General features: G+C 41.7%; 1 protein-coding gene across 2 annotated transcripts in view; it reads left to right on the plus strand.

The window, feature by feature from the left end:
- The window catches only part of LOC127558384 (fetuin-B-like), a 33212-nt gene extending 20473 nt beyond the window's left edge, over window positions 1–12739 (plus strand). Inside the window, exons 1-7 of one of the 2 annotated variants that reach the window (XM_051991763.1) lie at window positions 2529–2791; window positions 6812–6922; window positions 7437–7524; window positions 8767–8936; window positions 9665–9766; window positions 10427–10510; window positions 12156–12739. In XM_051991763.1, coding sequence (XP_051847723.1) covers window positions 2564–2791; window positions 6812–6922; window positions 7437–7524; window positions 8767–8936; window positions 9665–9766; window positions 10427–10510; window positions 12156–12500 — 1128 coding nt within the window. In that variant the 5' untranslated portion in view covers window positions 2529–2563 and the 3' untranslated portion in view covers window positions 12501–12739. Of the gene's footprint in view, window positions 1–2528; window positions 2792–6811; window positions 6923–7436; window positions 7525–8766; window positions 8937–9664; window positions 9767–10426; window positions 10511–12155 lie in introns of those variants that run through there. The other variant, XM_051991764.1, reaches the window with a different exon arrangement.
- The last annotated feature ends 9253 nt before the right edge of the window (window positions 12740–21992 follow it).

Consider the following 21992-nt stretch of genomic DNA (forward strand, 5'->3'; position numbering starts at 1 on the left):
ATCTTCCTAAAATGCAAATTTGATGTCACATTTCTGCTCAAGAAAGTCTAGTCTCTTTTTCCCCTCTAGGATAAAATCCAAAGTCTTGCTTTAGCATTTAAAGCTCTTGTGTTCTGACTCCAATATATTTTGAGACTGAATAAGCATCAATGTCTTTCATATGGGTTTTTTAAATTAGCCAAACTGACATTCTAGGCCCCACGTGTACAAATGCAAGAAAATAGCCTCCCTCTCAGGACAGTTTTGTTGGGTTGATTCATTGAGGTGATGATTATGATGGACTGGACCAACCATTGCACTGGCATAGGAAGCCTCCCACCCACAAAAGAGAAAGAAATCAATGAATTTGGGGAATATTCTCACAGAGGGGGCACAGAGTGATTTGGGGTATAATTTCTACTTTACAGAATTAATCTTCCTGTGACCTTTGAACTGGGTGTAGTCAGGGCAGTGGAGGATACAAACCAGAATAGGAACTTTTGGATTTGGGGGCCAAAGTTAGAATAAGTGACTCCATAATAACAAGAGGCACTAATAAAAATAACAGGACACTAGCCAATCAGTAAATTCACATTTATGAAGCACCTACTAAATAGCAGGTGCAGCACTAATATCCATAATTACACCTCCTTTAATAATAATGAGCCACTGATAATTATCACCACAAGATCAGATCATTCTCTGAAAATAATCTTGGTAACTCTTTTAAAATAGCTTTTTATTTACTTTTTATTATTTACTTTTTTATTTACAAGTTCTATGCATGGGTAATTTTACAGCATTGATAATTGCCAAACCTTTTGTTTCAATTTTTCCCCTCTTTCCCCCCATCCCCTCCCCCAGATGGCAGGTGGACCAATACATGTTAAATATGTTAAAGTATAAATTAAATACAATATAAGCATACATGTCCAAATAGTTATTTTGCTGTACAAAAAGAATCAGACTTTGAAATAGTGTACCATTAGCCTGTGAAGGAAATCAAAAATGCAGGCGGACAAAAATAGAGGGATTGGGAATTCTATGTAGTGGTTCATAGTCATCTCCCAGAGTTCTTTCACTGAATGTAGCTGGTTCAGTTCATTACTGCTCTATTGGAACTGATTTTGGTCATCTCATTGCTGAGGATGGCCACGTCCATCAGAATTGATCCTCATATAGTATTGTTGTTGAAGTATAGAATGATCTCCTGGTCCTGCTCGTTTCACTCAGCATCAGTTCATGTAAGTCTCTCCAGGCCTCTCTGAAATCATCCTGCTGGTCATTTCTTATAGAACAATAATATTCCATAATATTCATAAACCACAATTTATTCAGCCATTTTCCAATTGATGGGCATCCACCCAGTTTCCAGTTTCTGGCCATACAAAGAGGGCTGCCACAAACATTCTTGCACACACAGGTCCCTTTCCCTTCTTTAAAATCTCTTTGGACTATAAGCTCAGTAGTAACACTGCTGGATCAAAGGGTATGCACACCAACTGGTAACTCTTAACTCTTCAGTCAATTCTGCTCTTAAATCTCCTTTCCCATCGTCCTTTCACTGTTCATCTTTTGCCAAGTTTCACTCTCTTCCTCTTTTCCTCTTTCTACTGACTTTTTCAGCCCCATTGGGCATCCTTCCTTTCCTTCTCCCTGCGATCCAGCCAAGCTGACTTCTTCTCTGTTCTCTCACATGAGATACTGCATATCTTCTCTCTGGGACTTGGCACTGAAGGGCCCCATGCCCAGAAAAATCCCTCTCATCACCATGCCCTTGGGATGCAGCTAAGGTACCATTTCCTTCCTGAATCCTTTCCCAAATTACTGACTGCTTGTGACCCACCCCCAACCATTCTACCTTTGTTTTACCTATATTTATCCCATATATGTACATTACACACACACACACACACACACACACACACACACACACACACACACACATGCCATTCTAATATAAACTTCTTGGGAACAGGAATTGTTTCATTCTTTATTTCTGTACAAGCGGTAACTAGATCAATACCTGGCACATTATAGGGCTTTACCACATTCTGGTTGTTTGATTAGCTGGTACTGGGCTCCTTGTCCCTGGAGGTCTTGCAGTAGAGGCAGGAAGACTGGTTATTGGGTCTGAATTAGAAGAGATGTTTGTTCTGGTCAAGGTTGGGTCACCTGGTTTCTGTGGACCCTTCTACCTATGAGGTTCTGTGAGAACTTGGGGAAAGAGCCAGAATCTAATGAGTCATTGGCAGGAACTTGGGGTAAATGGCTTGCTTTGATTTCTTGAGTAATCCCTTTGGAAATGATTGGGAAAACAGAGCTTATTAATCAGTGATTAAAAAGTGGAGGGGAGCCGGGTCAGAAAAATTTAAGTGGAAACGAGCTCTGTCCCGCCCCCCAACTTAGTAAAGTGCATGTCAATCATTGATTTGATTATCGCTTGCAGGTTTCAGGTAACATCCGGCTTCCCAGTCATCAAAGGTCAGCCTTGAATTCAGGGGATAAAAGGGCTTAAAGGTGAGATATGCATCCCATTTGTTAGCCTCCCATTGTTACAGACGGAGGCAGCCAGTCCAGCAGGATGATCCTCACTCTCTCCCTGGGCCTCTTGGTCCTGGTGCACAGTGCCTGGAGTACATCTCCCCCAGGTCAGATCCTCCAGACTCATCCTCTCCTCCTGAAGCCCAGCTGCAATGACTCTCGAGTATTGTCTATGGCGGGCTTTGCTTTGGAAAAGATCAATGAGGACCGGAAGGAAGGCTACATCTTCAGACTCAATCGAGTGGCTGATGTCCGAGAACATCATCAGGTAAAAAATGATGTTCACTAGGGAGTGGGGATGGCGGGATGTGGGAACAGTATGGATCCTTGTCCATCTGCTCACACTGTTACAGCCAAATAACTTATCTTCTCTGAAATGGCCGTCCATCTCCTACTTCCCACCATGATCTTTCCCAGCTTATCTCCCATGTCTGCCATGTACTACTCACTCAGCTTTTGCCTCTTTGGCTTTCTTCAAGGCTCAGTTCAGCTGCTAATTAGGGTAGATGGTGATGAGCCTTTGCAGATACTCTTAATCCTTCCCCTTTTTGTTTTCATTGTTAGTCCAGACTTTTGATTCCATTGAAGTGGTTGGGGACCTCCCTTCATCCAGGCAGATTAGCAAATCCTAGTCTTAGGAAGTCTCCTAGAGACCCTAAGATTTAAGGTGACTTGTCCCAGACTGCACAGACCATATTCCACAAAGAAAAGACTCAAGACTGGGTCATCCTTACCATTCAGGTCATTAGTCCTTTCTTTAGCCCCCACACCATGTTGTTTCTGGAGCTGATAATCATTTCTCTGCTTACATGTTGCATCCCAAGGAGAATGTAAGTTTTTTTCCTCTTCTTTTTCATTAAATGTATTTAGTATTTTATTTTCCCTCAGTTACATATAAAAATAATTTTAGCATTCATTTTTAAAACCTTTGAGTTCCATTTTCTCTCCCTTGCTCCCTCCTCACCCCATTCATTCCCCTTCATTGAGAAAACAAATAATTTGGTATAGGTTATACATGTATTGTCAAGCAAAACATTTCCATAATAGTCATGTTGTAAAAGAAAACATGGACCCCCAAACTTTTAAGAAAAGTAAAGAAACTAAAAAGGTATATTTTCAGATATCATCAGTTCTTTTTCTGTGTATGGATAGCATTTTTTTTTCTCATAAATCCTTCAGAATTGTTTTGGATCATTGTATTGCTGAGAATAGATAAGCCATTCATGGCTGATCATCTTATAAGCTTACTGTTACATTGAACACAGTCCATTTCACTTTGCATCAGCTCATGAAAATCTCTCCAGGTTTTTCTGAAGGCATTCTTCTCATCATTTTTCATAGCACACTAGTATTCTGTCATAATCACATACACAATTGATTCGTTCTTCAATTGATGAACATCTGCTCTATTTCTAATTCTTTGCCACCAGAAAAAAAAACAAACTACTTAAAATATTTTTGTAGATATGATTTCTTTTCCTGTTTGTTTTTTCTCTCTTTTTGTATACAAACTTAGTAATAGCATTTCTAGATCAAGGGTGTGCATGGTTTTATAGTCCTTTGAACATAGTTCCAAACTGCTCTACAGAATAATGGAATCAGTTCACAACTCCACCAACCATGTATATCATGGCTCGTTTTCCCCACATATCCTCCACCATTTGTCATTTTCCTTTTCTGTTCGATTAGCCAGTGTGATAGGTATGAAAAAATAACTTCTTCACAACTGTTTTAATTTTCATTTCTTCTAGCAATAGACAGAGCATTTTTTCCATTTGATTACTTTATCTGAAAACTGTTCATAACTTTTGAACATTTGTCAGTTGAGGAATGGTTCTTATTTTTATAAAATTGACTCAATTCTCTATGTTTGAGAAATGAGGTCTTTAACGCAGAAGTTTGCTTCAATTTTTTTCATAGTTACTATTGCTAAATGTATTTGCCTCCTATCCTATCCTGTCCCACACACATTTATTCTCTCCTCTCTCTCCTTTCACCCTGTCCCGCCTCAAAAGTATTTTGCTTCTGTCTACCCTTCCCCAACCTGTTTTCCTTTTTGTCATCACATTCCCTTATCCCCTTTCCCTCCTGCTTTCCTGTAGGGTTAAGTATAGCTCTATATCCAGCCGAGTGTGTATGTTATTCCCTCTTTGAGGCAATTCTGATATCAGTAAGTTCACTCACTTTCTATTTCTTTCCCCCCTTTCCCTCTATTGCAAAAACTTTTTCTCACATCTTTTATGTGAGATAATTTATCCCATTCCATCTCCCCCTTTCCCTTTCTCCCATCCCTTAATTTAATTTAATTTTATTTTTTAGATATTAACTCTTCATATTCAACTCACACTTGTGCCTTCTGTCTATATATACTCTTAACTGCCATTAATAAGGAGAAAATTCTTATGAGTTACAAGTATTACCTTGCCAAGTAAGAATATAAACTGATTAACCTTATTAATTCCTTTATTATTTTCCTTTCCTGTTTACCTATTGATACTCTTGAGTCTTGAATTTGAATATCAAATTTTCTATTCGGCTTTGCTCTTTTCTTCAAGGACATTTGAAAGTCCTTTATTTCACTGAATAGCCATTTCCTCCAAGAATTGTATTCAGTTTTGCTGGGTAGTTGATTCTTGATTGCAATACTTGCTTCTTTGCCTTCTAAATATCTATTCCAAACTGTCTGATCCTTTAATGCAAAAGCTGCTAACAGTTGTGTTATCCTGACTGTGGCTGTATAATACTTGAATTATTTCTTTCTGACTGCTTGCGATATTTTCTCCTTGACTTGGAACTCTGGAACAAGCTCTGGAATTAGGATAAAATATTCCTAGGAATTTAGTTTTGGGATCACTTTTGGGAAGTGATTAGTGGATTATCCATTATATAATCTGTTTCTAGAATATCAGAGTAGGGTTTTTTTTTTTTTGGATAATTTCTTGAAAGATGATATCTGGGCTCTTTTTTTGATCATGGCTTTCAGGCAGTCCAATAATTCTTAAATTATCTCTCCTGTATCTATTTTTCAGGTCAGTTATTTTTCCATGAGATATTTTGCATTGTCTTCTATTTTTCATTCTTTTGTTTTTGCTTTATTGTTTCTTGATTTCTCATAATGTCATTTGCTTCCTTTTGCTCAATTCTGATTTTTAAGGAATTATCTTCTTCTTTTGTATTTCCTTTTCCATTTGGCTAATTCTATTTTTTAAAAATAGCCTTTTCTTTTCTCCCCTAGTTGCATATCAAGAAGATTTTTAGCATTCATTTTAGTAGTTTTGAGTTCCAAATTTTCTTCCCTTCTTTTCTCTTCTGAAAATGGTAAGCAATTTGATATAGTTTATTCACCAAGTAAACATATTTTCATATTAGTCACAATTGTGAAAGAAGAAACTGATGAAAAGAAAACAACTGAAGAAAGAATGAAATGAAAACAACATGCTTCACTCTGCATTCAGAGTCTACCAGTTGTTTATCTGGATAGCATTTTCCTTTGTGAGTCCTTTATATTTGTCTTAAATCATCGTACTGTTGAGAAGAACTGAGTCCGTTATAGCTGATCATTACACAATGTTGGCGATACTGTGCACAATGTTTTCCTGGTGCTGATTATTTCACTTTGTATCAATTTGTGCAAGTCTTTCCAGTTTTTTTCTGAAATGTGCTTTGCTCATCATTGCTCATCATTTCTTACATCTCACAATAGATTCCATTACATTCATACATCCCAGCTTATTCAGCCATTCCCTAATTGGTGCCATCATGAAAAGTGATGCTATAACTATTTTTGCACTTGTAGATCTTTTTCCATTTTTATGATTTCACTGGGATAGAAACCTAGTAGAGGCATTGCTGGGTCAAAAGGTACAAGCAATTTGGTTGGCGTTTGGGCAAAGTGGGTATGCCCCTAATTGGGGCCCCTAGTGTTTTTCTTATAAAGTTCTTTATTAGTTTTTCAAGATTTTCTTGATTTTCACTCTCATTTCTCTTCTTAATTCTCTTTCTAAGGGTAGATTAAGCCTCTCAGACTCCTCCTTGGCTTAATCTGGTGAGGATCGTGGGTGGGAAGTCTTCTTGGGCAATGGTGGCCAATGCCAGGGCTATCTCCTTACTGAATATGACTGGAATCATCCTTCCCAATCTATCCCATTCTCAATTGCTCCATGGAATGAAACTTGAGGGTTTTACAACTTTCTTTCATTCCCAGATCCCAGCTCTCCAGATCCTGGCACAATATTGCCTGCCATGGGCGAGCCATGCATAAAACATCTCTTATTTCCCCTCCTCACAGGCAGGTTCAGGCTCCGTGTACTACCTCACCCTTGATGTAGTAGATACGAATTGTCACGTGCTCAGCAAGAAAAACTGGAAGGATTGTGAGATTGGGCAGTTCTTCGAATCAGTAAGTGTTTATTCTCAATGAATTCAGAGAGAGGAAGGGGAGAGGGTCCAAAGGGAAATGAGTCTCTGAGTTTGTTTAGTTCTAAAAAGCCTCATGCTCTTGCAGAGAAAGCTGATTTGGGGCGTGGGGGGGGTCAGATTTGGTGTGTTTTACTACTCACTTGCTATATGACTTGAATAAATCTATTTCTTTGGTCCTCAGTTTTCTCATCTGTAAAATGGATGGATGGGCTCCAAGGTCGCTTCCAGTTTTGTAAATATTTCCCTTTTCACTTAGATGCATGCCAGTGGAATCCCATTGTTTCACAGTATATTCGATCCTCATTCCAAATAATTGAAAAATACTCCAGACTGATTTCTTTCAGTATGGAAAAAGTCTCCTTCCAGATCCTGCATTCTCATTAGGTCCCCCATTATCATGGGGGGCTTCTTGGGATAACATTGAGGAATGAGATAAGGACACCATCTTGTTTTCTCAGCAACTATAACGTGTTAATTAATGTGTTTGACTCTAGGTTTATGGCCAGTGCAAAGCCATATTTTATGTTAACTTGCCAAGAAGAATTCTCGACTTACCTGCCTATAATTGCACCATTCGTCCAGGTGAGGTAGTTTTCCTTTGATTGGTCCGTTGAATTTGTTTTCAAGTTTTATTGATTTTAATGCTACAAATCATTTCCCAAAAAACAAAAACAAATTTCTCCTTTCCTATGTAAGCTATGGTTCATCTTCCATTCAGCAGCCTAACGGATCTTCTTAAAGCATAGATCTGATCACGTTATTCCCCTCTTCAACAAACTCCTTTTACCTCCCTTATTCTTTTTACCTCTTCGATCAAGGCTCTATTTGACTCTGAAAGAGCTCCATAACCTGGTACCTTTCCACCTTTCCCATCTTCTCACACCTCCATGTGTCATTGCCTCCCCTCTGCTCCTTGTACAGACACGCCTAATTTCATATCTGGCTCTCTCTCCCTCTTCTCCCAGGCTCCCAGCTTCCTTGATTTCCTCCTAGTCCCAGCTCAGCTCTCTCCTTCTGCAGGAAGATTTTTCTGGAGTCCTCTTGATCTTAGTTCCTCTCTCTGGGATTATCTTCAATTCATCTTGTACTTATTTTATCTGTGCATGGTTGTTTGCATGTTGTCTCCCTTAGTAGATGGTGAAAGCCTGAGGATGAGGGACAATATTCTTCCTCTGTATTCCCAGGGTTCATCACGGTGCTACCACACAGTCGGCACTTTAATAAATGCTTGTTGGCTTGATTTGAACCACAGCATTTGTCTAATTTGAAGGCCAGTGCCTCAGTCCAACAGAACAAAGGTTCATAATCACCCTGCTACATTTTAAGAAAAGCTCCTAATCTACTGAGACTGACAAACCTAGGCCATTCTCATTGATTTGTTAAATGCAAATGTTGAGCTTTTCATTAATTCCCACAGAAATTTGTCTTACCCAGTTCACTAGCCTGGGAAGTTCCTGGAACCTGACTGTCAACCCCCAGAATTAATCATCCTTCCAGACTTTAGGTCCTCTGAAAAGACTGGATGAGCATTCCCTCTTCACCTTTACCTTCATCTTTGATCAAAATCGTAATGTCTCTTTATCGAATCCGCAGTAGAGCAGAAGGTCCCTGAGGGCATCTGCAGTATCTGGGGAGCAGAAATTTTACTTCTGGGGATTTTGCTTGAACTCAGTGACTTGTTTTGTGCATAACAGGCTTCTTGAAAAAAGAACTTAGTGTGTTGAAAACTGCCCAGCTACCTAATGTAGTGCAATAACATGATGTGCAACTGTGATTTTAAGAGCACAAAGATGTTTATTTTTTCCCTATTTGCTTAAAAATCAGTTTCCAGAAGAGAACTTGCCACATTGTGCCCCGATTGCCCTGTGTACATTACCAACTTCTCAGATCCAAGGATTTTTCAAACTGTTAGTGAATCTCTGGAAAAAATCAACAAGGAGACTACAGTGGGGAAGGCATTTCATCTCTTCAAAGTTACCAAAGTTCTTACTTATGTAAGTTGGAGACTGTTCCCTAGTCCTGTTTATCTACTACCCTATGGTTAGAGGAAAGATCTCTCTCTCCTCTCTCCTCTCCTCTCCTCCCCTCCCCTCTCCTCTCCTCTCCTCCCCTTCCCTCCCCTCCTCTCCTCTCTCCTCTCCTTTCCTCTCCTCTCCTCCTTTCCCTTCCCCTCTCCTCTCCTCTCTTCTCCTCTCCTCTGCTCTCCTCCTTTCCCTTCCCCTCTCCTCTCCTCTCTTCTCCTCCCCTCCCCTCCCCTCCCCTCTCCTCTCTCCTCTCCTCCTTTCCCTTCCCCTCTCCTCTCTTCTCTTCCCCTCTCCTCTCCTCTTCTCTCCTCTCCTCTCTTCTCTTCTCCTCTCCTCTTTGTCTCTGTCTCTGTCTCTCTCTCTGTCTGTCTCTCTCTCTCTCTCTCTCTCTGTCTCTCTCTCTCTCTCTCTCTCTCTCTCTCTCTCTCTCTGTCCTGGGATTATCTATTATCTTAGGCCATCTTGCAATATAGATTGTGGGGAATTAACCTTTCCCTAACACAAGGGATGGGGAATCTCCAGGCTTGGGGTTTTTATTTACATAATCAGCTTCAGGTCTATAGAAGCTGAAAGCTGATGTAACCTTCCCCTGCTTAGGTTCTACAAGATAATATTCATCTCCCCTCCTGACTCATCCCCATTCCCCTGCCTCTCTACACCTTCTCTTTCCCTTGCCTCCTTCCTCTTCCTCCCTCCAGTGGGTCAGGGGCCCTTCCTACTCCGTGGAATTCTTAGTCACCGAGTCTCCCTGCACCAAGTCGCTGCCTAAAAAATGTCTGCCACCACCTGCTAATGCCCAGGTAAGCTCCTGCCCAAGGATTATGGATCTTCTCCCCCGGGGAGTTTAGCAGAAAATTGGCTAACTCAATCAAGGAAAAAAGATCATTTAAATAGCTCAGAGCCCTCCAGGACCTGGTATTATCTGCTGGGATGTTCTCTAAGGTCAACGAGGTAATTGAGCTTCCACCAGAGCTTTAATGAAGTGCTTACTGTGTACCTACCTCTGAGCTCAGAGCCAGAAGCACAAATGGCAGTGGAACCAGTCAGAGCCTGTCCTCAGTGTGCTTTTGCCCCAGTGGGGGAGGACAACAGAGAAGGAGGTCGGGGGGGAGGCAGAGAAGGAAGGGCTTGGGATCCGGGACCCTGCCCAGGTTGGGCTCGAGGCTGGCGTGGGCTCCTCCTTGGGAAGGACCAGGCAGTGTAAGGGAGAGCCTCAAGGGGCATTGGTTACTTCCAGTGCCAGAGGGTCATGGCTGAAGTGAGCTTGGGTGGTGGTGGGGTTTCCTGAGTCATCCCAGAGCAGCTCTAGAAGGAGATTCAGGAGCGAAGCTGAGAGAAAAATGAGGAGCACTGGTCTATCCGAGGGGACTGTGAAGCCCCCTGGGAAGTGCTAGCAAGAGCAGAGGAGAGCCCCCCTGCACTGTTCTTTCTAACGATGGCCTCTTTCCCCCCTTTTCCAGCCTGTAGGGATTTGCAAGGGTTCCCTAAGTGGTGACCACATCAAAAAATATGTCTCTGGGACGTGTGAATTCTTCCAAAGCCAGGTATTTTTCAGTCCAGTTGTGCGCGCCTTCCTCAGACAGCAGGGAGATGGCCAGCTGCCCTCCCGTGCTCCTGTTGCCCACTCCCTTCCCTGTCCCTTCTTTGCTGAGGGGGAGACAGTTCCGGCTAGGGCTCCCCAGACAGATCCCCTGTCCACTCATCCCTCAGCGGGCAACATTTCCCCACCAGGTGGAGAGTGGATATCTTGCCCCTACACCCATGGCCATTTGTGCTGATCCTGGTCTTGCCACTCCCTAACTTGGTATTCTCCTTGGGCAGGGCACTTAATCTCTCAGCCTCAGTTTCTCCTGGGTGAGACAGAGATTAAATTCCCTCTCTCCTCTCTCCCCTCAGTGCCCAATCAGAGCCAGGGCTGTCCTACAGCTGGTGTGCAGGGCTCTCCTTCTCCCTGTGATGGAGGGATTAGGAGCCCGTGGGTCTGGGGGCTCCAGCGGAATTTCTTCTAGAAGGAATTCTGGGGGAGGAAACTCTCTCTAACAAGACAGAGCAGCACCTGTTTGCAGCTGACTGATTGACCCGGGAGTGTCCTGACTGTCCCAGAGGGTTCTGACTGTCTGCCAATCTCCTGATTGTCCTATAGTGCCCTGAGTGTCCAAGAGTATCTTGACCGTCCTAGACTCTCCTGACTTACTGGGAGTGCCTGAGTGTCAGAGTGGCTGAGACCACTGAGACTTCCGAGGCTTGCTCAGGGGTGTGGAGGCAGTATGTGCAAGACCCAGAGTGTTCTGCTTCTGGGATTGGTCGGCTCTCCATCCACGACACTGTGGATGCCTTTTAGAATATTGCTGCCCCCAAAGATCAAGCGAGAACTTGACCATGCTCACTTGGCTAGTAGGCGTCAGGGCAGAATTGGAATCCAGGGTTTTCCTGAGTCCATGCTCAGCCCTTAGGCACTGACTACAACTCTGGGTGCCTGGGTGGATCCCACATTTCCAGAAGGTGCTAAGGCAGGGGTCCTCAAACTTTTAAAATAGGGGTCAGTTCACTGTCCCTCAGACTGTTGGAGGGCTGGACTATAGTAAAAACAAAAACTTTGTTTTGTGGGCCTTTAAATAAAGAAACTTCATAGCCATGGGGGAGGGGGATAAATGTCCTCAGCTACAGCATCTGGCCTGAGGGCCGTAGTTTGAGGACCCCTGTTAGGGTTTGCTAGGTTCTTTATACAGCCCAGCTCTTTCACCCTTCCCAGTACCTTGGACAGCAGTGAACGCTTGGAGAGCTCTCTGGCATTTCCCTCAGGAAGGGACTGCAGAGTTGTCCTGCTGGGGACCCATCAGCTTCGAAAGGGTCACCCTCCCCCTCCCCTACATTTGGCATGAGAAAAGACTTTTTATCCTTTCTTTATGAGAGTTAAGTAGGGGCAGCTAGGTGGTGCAGTGGATAGAACACCAGCCCTGATGTCAGGAGGACCTGAACTGAGTTCAAAGCTGACCTCAGATACTTAACACTTTCTGGGCAAGTCACTGGGCAAGTCACTTAGCCCCAATTGACTCAGCGAGAGAGAGAGAGAGAGAGAGAGAGAGAGAGAGAGAGAGAGAGAGAAGTCTCAGTAGGTTGGTGGAAAGAATGGGTCCAGGGATGCTCAAGTGGTGAGCTGTGTGTGTTTGAAGGTGTCCCTCTTTTCAGCCAACTTTGGCTCCTGAGAGCCATCCTCCGGAGCACCAGGTTCCACAGCAACTGGCTTCTTCCACGGATGCACCCCCACTGGAGGAGCCAAAGGGATCTGTCCAGTTATTGCCTGACCCGTCTGTAGGGAAGTTTGAAGACTTCCAGGAAAAGAGACCCATTGTGACCTTTCCTGTACATGTCAGCTTGACTACAGAGCCCCTGGGAGAGGTCCTACACCTACCATCCCATTACCTGCTGGAAAAAGAGGAGCTACCCATTGTGCTTCCTTTTCCAGAAGGATTAAGATCAAATGAGTGTCCAGGACCTGCTGAGTACCCTAATTCTCTGATTCTTCCACCATGAAAGTCAATTTCTCTCTGTCTGTCTCTGCTCTTTCTGTCTTTCTGTCTCTGTTTCTCTGTCTCTCTGTCTCTGTCTCTGTCTCTGTCTCTGTCCCTCTCTCTCTCTCTCTTTCTCTCTCTCTCATACACACACATCTGGTATCATCCTTGCAATGGAGAGATGGAGGGGAAAGAGAGAATATCTGGTATCCCACAATTCCATGCTGAGAATAATAAAGTTTTTTCTTTTTTGGCCCCTCATTAATCTGAAATTATTTTGCTAAATTTTCTCATCATGATGAAGTAACATTACAAATACTTACTGGGTGTGTCCATTAAGTTCAGAATATTAATTGGATAGTGGGGTGAGGGATACAAGGAAATATAAGACATAAATCCTGACCTCGACGAACTCATACCTTAGGAGGGGGGTCACTCAAACTTTGCTTCTTTAAACCAGTGTTATTTTCAATGAGAATATTACCCCCAATGATTCAGTTCTCAACCCACCCACATTTTTCCATCTTGCATTACTCTAGTCAGCGTCCTCCTGACAATACTCAATAGTCTCCATGCTTAGAGGTCTTCTTCCAAGGATCTGAGTGTCTTCTTCCAAAGATCCGAATGTCACCTGGATCCCATGTTGTCACCTGGGTCCCATGTTGTGCCTCTTAGTTAATGATCTCCATCATTTCCCTGGATCTTTTCTTCTTGTCGTGCTTTGGTTTGACAAACCTCTTTGTAATGCTTCCCACAGCTCATTGCAGTAATGCCCATCTGTCCATTTATGCCTACCCTAGATTTTACTTTGCTCTTTGCTGAGCTGCAACTAAAATTCTTTGGAGTAGAAGTCACAGTTATACAGCATATAACAAAACCAAAAACGATACTTTATCTATCCTTAAGCAGTTTGCTCTCAATTAACCCACAATTGCTGAACAAGTTTTGTTCAATCCACACCATACACCAAGATAAAGCCAAAATGAGCCATGGTTTAGAATCAAGGGTGATAGCCTAAGAAAATTATAAGAATAAGAAATAATCTGCTTCTCTGACCATCAGAAGAAGAAAAATTCAAGACCAAACAAGAGACAGAGAACATTACAAAATGTAAAACACATAATTTTATGTTAAATTAAAGGCATTTGCACAAACAAAACCATTGCAACCAAGATTAGAAGGAAAGCAGAAAGCCGAGAAACACTTTACAGCAAATGTCTCTAATAAAAGGCCTTATTTCTTAAATATGTGGAGAACTGAGTTAGTTCTCTCTGAGTTAGTTAAATTTATAATAATGCAAGTCATTTCCCAACTGACAAATGGCTAAAGGATATGAATAGACAGTTTTCAGATGAAGAAATCAAAACTATCTATAGGTATGTGAAGAAGGGTTCCAAATTACTTTCCCACCTCACACCTCTAAAACTGGCCAATATGACAAAAAAGGAAAGTGATAAATACTGTAGAGGGTGTGGGAAAATTGGGACACTAATGCATTGTTGGTGAGTTTTGAGATGATCCAACCATCCTGGAGAGCAATTTGGAGTTATGACCAAAAGGTAACCAAATTGTGAATACCCTTTGATCCAGCAATATAAGTACTAGGTCTGTATCCTAAAGAGATTATTAAGAAAAAAAAGGGAAAAGGCCTATATGTGCAAAACTATTTATGACAACCTTTTATTTTTCTAAGCCTAGGGTTACAAAGCTAAGAAGTATTAGCTGCCTGAGGCCAGATTTGAAGGTAGGGCCTTCCAATTTCAGGGCCAGTGCTCTATCCCCTGCTACAAAACTATTTTAACGGTCCTCTGTGTGGTGGCAAAAATCTGGAAATTGAGGGAATGCCCATCAACTGGGGAATGACTGAACAAGATGAATACAATGGAATACTATTGCACAATAAGAAATAATGAACAGACAGAGGTCAGAAAAAGCTGTTGTTTTTCTTTGTTGTAAGAAAGAATTGTAGGAACTGATACAATATACAATGAGCCAAACTAGGAAAACATTGTACACAATATCAGCAACATTGTGCGATGATCAATGGTTGAACTTTTCTCAGAAACATAATGATCCAAGACAAATTCAAAGGATTCACAAAGGAAAATGCTCTCCACATCCAGATAAAGAACTGATGGACTCTGAGTGCAGAGAAAGGCATTTCCCCTCTTATTTGATTCTTTCTTATGTTTTTTTCCTTTTGATCTGTTTTTTCCATCACAACTGTGATAAATATGGAAATAGGTCTTACATGATGGCATATGTATATGAAATTAATGACCATCTTTGAAAGAGAGGGGAGAGTAGGACTTGAAAGCCCTCAGGAATCATTGGGTTTTCTGAGAAATGATAAGACTCTTACAGGACTTCAAAATCTGCTGGAATCATTGGATTCCCTAACACATAAAAAGACTTTTGCGGGACTTCAAAAACTTGGGCGGAATCATTGGATTCCCTGATATGTGAAGCAGTGGACAATAGATTGGTTTTGGACTATCTCTTGGCTGCTGAAGAAGGCGTATGTGTGACTGCTATTTACATACTCTCCTTCTAGGACTTCTGGCAATCTTTTACACCATATTGATTTATATCGTTTGTTATACCGTTACCTGCATGTACAATTCATGTTTGGTACACCACATTAAGCCTACACTGACTGTGGGGAGAGTCATCACTAATAGCCTCTGCGTTATTGCTATGTGTTTGTGTAATACTTCCCATGCTGATGGGTTTGTGCATACCTGTTTCAATAAGATCCTTCAGCCCAGAAACCCGCTAGCAACCCCACTTCCCTTTGGTGCTTTTCATCTCCCTTCCTGAGATGTCAGGGAGGGCGTGATTATCTCCTTTTTAGTGCTTTCACTTCCCTTCCTGAGAAGTCGGGGGGTTGTGATCACCTCCTTTTCGGTGCTTTCACCTCCTTTCTTGAGAAGTCAGGGAGAGTGTGATCACCTCCTCTTGGGGGCTCTGACCTCCCTGAGGAGTCAGGGATGGCATGACCTCCTGTGTTCTAAAACAAAAGAAAGTGGGAGATGTAATGGGCTGAGGCTTGAGTTGATGCACTGAGGTCCCAAGCATGTGAGGCTAAATAGTAATTGGACCACACTCTATTAATATATATGCTTGGAGAAAGAATGGCCCCTGCCCACTCTTTGTGCAAGTCCTGATGTATTGTATAGGAAATGACGATTTTGGTGGGTGGAGGCAGGGGAGGGGAAAGAGAAGTGGAAAAAGAAGCTGCTGGCTGGTTTCTTGGCACAGCTGCTCTCATTGCTATCGCTACCACCCTTTACCTCTGACCCCCTTTTCACCTGCTATCCCCTTTCACCTCTACTAGCTGGCTTCCTGTCGCAGCTGCCCATATTACTATCACAATCCTTTTTCACCTCTACTGAGATAAAGATTGAAGATTTTTCCCTTAAGCTGAATTCCTGACTCTGGCTGATTTTAGATATGCAGTCATCACAGGGGAGGAAGAAGAAAAATCCTATAAAAATGAATGCTAAAATTTTTCTTGATATGTAAGTGGGGAAAAATAAAATATTTTTATTATTATCATTTATGTTTCTTTTTTATGCTTCTCTTGAATTTTAATTTTGTGTGTCACACTTTCTATTCAGCTCTAAACTCTAGGAATGTTTTAAAGCCCTCTATTTCAGCAAATATTCAATTTTATCCTTGATAGAGCACATTGAGTTTTGCTGAGTAAGTTATTGTTAGTTTTAATCCTGATTCATTTGTCATCCAGAATAACAGAACAAATGCTGTAGTCCTTAAAAGTAGTAGCTGCTAAATCTTATATGACCCTGAAGTCAGGAGGACCTGAGTTCAAATCTGTCCTCAGACACATAGCACTTCCCAGGTATGTGACCCTAGGCAAGTACTTAACCCCAAATACCCCAAGAAAAAATGAAATAAAGGAATATCACTATGGAAATTAGGTGGTGACTGGGTTGTGAAGAAAAGAGACCAGAGAGAGGACGACCAATTAGAAATCCATTCCAGTAGTGCAGCTGAGCAGTAATGAAATCTAATGTGTTGGTTACATGTGTGAAGAGAAGTTATTATGTACAAATACATCAGTCCTGGGCCTTCTATTAACCTTAGAGCCCATGGTGGAGATAATGACGGGAAGGAATCATGGTAGTGCCATGGTGTCCAGGTGGTCACCATATTATGCAGAAATCTGGGGAGTTAAAACTGCTTCTTTGCCTTGGACCACCTTTAAAGCCCAGACTGGACAGGAGCCTCCCATAGTTAAACAGAGAGTATTTAGAAACATTGTGCTTATTAATAAATGCTTATTCATTCATTTGCTTATGAATAGCTTTAAGAATTGAAGGTTGTTGGATTAGATTCCTCCTGAGCTTCCTCCAGATTTAAGCTAAATTGCCTGGACCCAGAGGTTACTCTTAAGGGAAAGTTTTTTTTTTATTAAAGCTTTTTATTTTCAAAACATATGCACCTATAGTTTTTCAACATTAACCCTTGCAAAACCTTATGTTCTAAATTTCCCCCTCTTTCCCCCATCCCCTTCCCTAGATGGTAAGTAATCCATTGTATGTATACTCATTAAAATATATTAAATCCAATATATGTATACATATTTATACAATTCTCTTGCTGCACACAAAAAAAATTCAGATCAAAAAGAGGAAAAATGAGAAAGAAAAGAAAATACAAGCAAACAACAATAAAAAGAGTGAGAATGCGATGTTGTGATCCCCCCTCAGTTCCCACAGTCCTCTCTCTGGGTGCAGATGGCTCTCTCCATCACAAGATCATTGGAACCGGTCTCAATCAGCTCCTTGTTGAAGAGTCACGTCCATCAGAATTGATCATCACATATCTTGTTGCCGTGTATGATAATCTCCTAGTTCTGCTCATTTCACTTAGCATCAGTTCATATGTCTCTCCAGTATTTCTGAACTTTGATCATTCCTTACAGAACAATGGTATTCCATAGTATTCAGACACCATAATTTATTCAGCTGATGGGCATCCACTCAGTTTCCAGTTTCTCGCCACTATAAACAGGGCTGCCACAAACATTTTTGCACATGTAGGTCCCTGTCCCTCTTTTAAGATCTCTTTGGGATAGAAGCCCAGTAGAAACACTGCTGGCTCAAAGGGTACATGCAGTTTGATAACTTTTTGAACATAGTTCCAGATTGCAACCAGAATGGCTGGATCCATTCACAGTTCCACCAACAATGTATCAGTGTCCCAGTTTCCCCCCATCCCTTCCAACATTTTGCATTATCTTTCCCTGTCATTCTAGCCAATCTGACAGGTGTATAGTGGTACCTCAGAGTTGTCTTAATTTGCATTTCTCTGATCAATAATGATTTAGAGCACTTTTTTGTATGACTAGAAATGGTTTCAATTCCTTCATCTGAAAATTGTCTGTTCATTCTTTAACCACTTATCAATTCAGAATGGCTTGAATTCTTATAAATTTGAGTTGATTCTCTCTATATTTGAGAAATGAGCCCTTTATCAGAACTTTAAGGAGAATCTTACCCTAGTAAACCCAGGGTTCAGTTGTGTTCTGATTTAAATAGAGTCTTACAGATTGTCTCAAGCATTTGAATAGTGGGCAGCCCTCCCTTCTTTCCCAGGTTCAGATTCCTTTCTCCTGCTGCCTCTGGGTCTCACCCTGCTGGGAACCAATAATAATAATAGGAGAGTAATAGCTGACCTTTATCTAGCACAATGCAAAAGTGCTACATGGAAAAGGGATTGCAAAGGGGTAACTGGAGGCAGGGGAGGCAGGAAGGAGCTAATGCAGTAACTGAGGAGAGAGCTCATGACTGATTTGAGGGAAATTATTAGTCGTGATTGGAAGGGCCAATCATCACAGCAAAATGTGCTGTGGCCATATACTTGGGAGATATCCTGTCACCAGATTTGAGATCCGGTCCTAGAAGGGATCTCAGAAGATGCTCAGACAGAAGAATTACTTCCTCGGGTCACACAGGGCATGATGGGAAAGCCTCCTGACACTCAGTCCAGGGACAACTCCCCTACACACTCTGACTCTGGCATCATTTTTGTTTGATGTTCTCAAGCTAAGTCACCACACAACGGTGGGTGTTATTCATTAACTCTCTGAGAAAAACCAATAGACACCCACTCAGTTCCACAGCTGTCCCTCTCCTACCATGTAGCTGCCATATTCATCTTCCTAAAATGCAAATTTTAGGCCCCACGTTGGGCGCCAAAATGTGGGAGTTCAAATGTTGGGTTCTTGTTCTTCTTTAAAATATTATAAAAGTTCTCTCTGGGTGCCTTCCCAGGATTTTGTCAGTCCCTGTTCCGGCGCCAAAATGTGGTGAGCTTTTTCTTCTCAAAACATAGCCAGGTGATAAAAGTTCAGATCTTTTATTATCTCCAATATAGCCCGGTTAGCTTAGAGGTCCATCTCTCTGCTTGGTTCCAAGAGCTCCCTCTGTGGTCGCCAAATCCAAAGGTTTTGTCCTTCACTTGGGGCTCGGCTAGCTTTATTCTCTCTTGCCTTGCCTCGGAGAGAGGACTTCTGGCGTAACTCTGCTGAAATCTGACCGAGAGCCTCTGTCTGTTTCTTTTATACAAGAGGGATGAATTGTGGGATACGAGAGAGAGGGATTATGGGTTTTCTCCTATAGTGCTCTCTGGCCCAAAGAGCTTCGAGGGAGGTGTGAATTCACGAAGGTACAAAGTTTACTTTGTGAATCTGGCAAACTTGTGAACTCCAATGAATAAAGGTGCAAACACAAGCATTGTACTAATTAGTTCTACTTAGTACCTTGTTTCAGGTTCTGCCCAAAACATCTTCTTGTAAGATTAGATCAACTCTAATTAGTTAGCAGTTTGTAAGGATTCCAACAATGTCACATTTCTGCTCAAGAAAATCTAGCCTCTCTTTCCCCTCTGGGATAAAATTCAAACTCCTGCTTTAGCACTTAAAGCTCTTGTGTTCTGACTCCAGTGTATTTTGAGACTGAATAAGCATCAATGTCTTTCATATGGGTTTTTAAATTAGTCAAACTGACATTCTAGGGCCCCTGGTGTACAAATGCAAAAAATAGCACCCCTCTCAGGACAGTTTTGTTGGGTTGATGCATTGAGGTGATGATGATGATGGACTGGACCAATGATTGCACTGGCATAGGAAGCCTCCCACCCACAAAAGAGAAGGAAATCAATGAATGTGGGAATATGCTGACAGAAGGGGAACAGAGTGATTTGGGGGTATAATTTCTACTTTACAGAATTAATCTTTCTGTCACCTTTGAACCTGGGTGTAGTCAGGGCCATGAAGGATACAAACCAGATTGAAACCTTTGGATTTTGGGGCCAAAATTAGAATATGTGACTCTACAATTAATAATAGCCACTAATAAAAATAACATAACATTTATGAAGCACCTATTAAGTTGCAAATATAGCACTAATATCCATAATTACATCTTCTTTTAATAATAATGAGCCACTGATAATTATCATCACAAAATCTTATCATTCTCTGAAAATAATATGACAGCTTGAGTTGGATCTCAAGAAGAGTGGACTTTGTGAGACAAGAGGGAGGAAAGGAGGAGACAGCATGTGCATGAGAGAGCAACTTCAAAGTTAGGAAGACCTGAATGCAAATGCCTTCTATGACATTGACTAGGTGACTTTGGACAAGTCACATGACTTTTCAATGTCCAAGGCAATGTTTTACATTGGAAGAAGAAATTTCTCCAATAGGAGTTTTCTATACAAATGAAATCAGTTTTTCTCCAAAATTATTTTTAAAATATGGATGGATGGTGATAGCTAGAGAATCCTAAGCTATCAGATATTGAACACTTACTATGTGCTAGATATCATGCTAGGTGTTAGAGATACAAAACCCAAACTAAACCTTTTCCAGTCCTCATTGGGTTCTGCTCTCAATTAGCCCACAATTCCCGAACACCTTTCATTTGATTCCACTTTGCAAGTATAGTCAAGAACCTACTATGTGCCAGGAACTGTAGATGGAAATAGAAGGAATGGAGCAATTTCTGTTTCAAATCCACCCTTTGAGAGTGTGTTTCTCTTAGACGAGGTGGCTTCCTACCTTCGAATTTCCTGAGTTCCCATATAGCATAGAGGTCATTTCCTTTTCTCTAGAAGGATACCATAGCTTGCTTGGGATCCATAGTTCAGGAAGGACATTGATAATCTAGAAAGTATTCAGAGGTTGGTAATCAGCATGGTGAAAGGCCTGTTTCATAAGAGGATTATCTAAAAATTAGCAAATGTTGAGCTTGGAGGAGCAAAGGTTCAGGAGATGTTACATGTCACCACATAGAAACATGGTGCCTCACCAGATCCTGCCATTAAGCACAAGTCTTCCATTCCTTTGGATAGAAACTTGGACATTCTACCAAAAGAACCAAGCCTCCCATCCTTCCATCTCTCATGATGTCTCAAATCCCTTCTTCAAGACCTCCCTCAACCCCTCAGTTCCTTGGTCCCTTAGGTCTGATTTCACTTTCCCCCTTTCTAATCTTGGCCCAACTGGTAACTTAACTCTTAAGTCTCCTCTGCTCTTAAATCTCCTTTCCCACCATCCTCTCACTATTCATCTTTTGTCAAGTTTCACTCTCTTCCTCTTTCTACTGACTTGTTCAGTCTCATTGGGCATCCATCCCTTCCTTCTCCCTGCGATCCAGCCAAGTGGACTTCCTCTCTGTTCTCTTACATGCAGTATCTCTACTGTATGTCTTCTCTCTGAGACTTGGCACTGAAAGGCCCCATGCCTAGAAAAACCCCTCTCATCACCAATCCCTCAGGATGCAGCTGAGGTACCATTTCCTTCATGAATCCTTTCCCAAATCACTGACTGCTTGTGAGTCATTCCCCAACCATTCGGCCTTTGTTTTCCCTCTATTTATCCCATATATGTACATCACACACACACACACACATATACACACACATACACACACATGTATATCTATATACTTATACAAACATACACATATACACATACATATGCCATTATAATGTAAACTTCTTAGGAACAGGAATTGTTTCATTCCTTATTTCTGTACACCCAGTACCTAGATCAATACCTGGCACATTATAGGGGTTTAATACATTCTGGTTGTCTGATTGGCTGGAGGTACTGGGCTCCTTTTCTCTGGAGGTCTTACAGCAGAGGCGGAAAGACTGGTTATTGGATCTGACTTAGAAGAGATACTTATTCTGGTCAAGGTTGGGTCACCTGGTTTCTGTGGACCCTTTCACCATATTAGATTCTGTGAGAATCTGGGGAAAGAGCCAGAATCTAATGAGTTCATTGGCAGGAACTTGGGGTAAATGGCTTGCTTTGACTTCTTGAGTAATCCCTTTGGAAAGGGTTGGGAAAACAGAGCTTATTAATCAGTGATTAATAAGTGGAGGGGAGCCCGGTCACAAAAATTAAGTGGAAACAAGGGTTGAACTGCCCCTGACTTAGTAAGGTGCATTTCAATTATTGATTCAATTTATCGTTTGC

This window comes from Antechinus flavipes, chromosome 3 (assembly GCF_016432865.1).
Source record: "Antechinus flavipes isolate AdamAnt ecotype Samford, QLD, Australia chromosome 3, AdamAnt_v2, whole genome shotgun sequence".
In the NCBI taxonomy this organism is placed as follows: domain Eukaryota; kingdom Metazoa; phylum Chordata; class Mammalia; order Dasyuromorphia; family Dasyuridae; genus Antechinus; species Antechinus flavipes.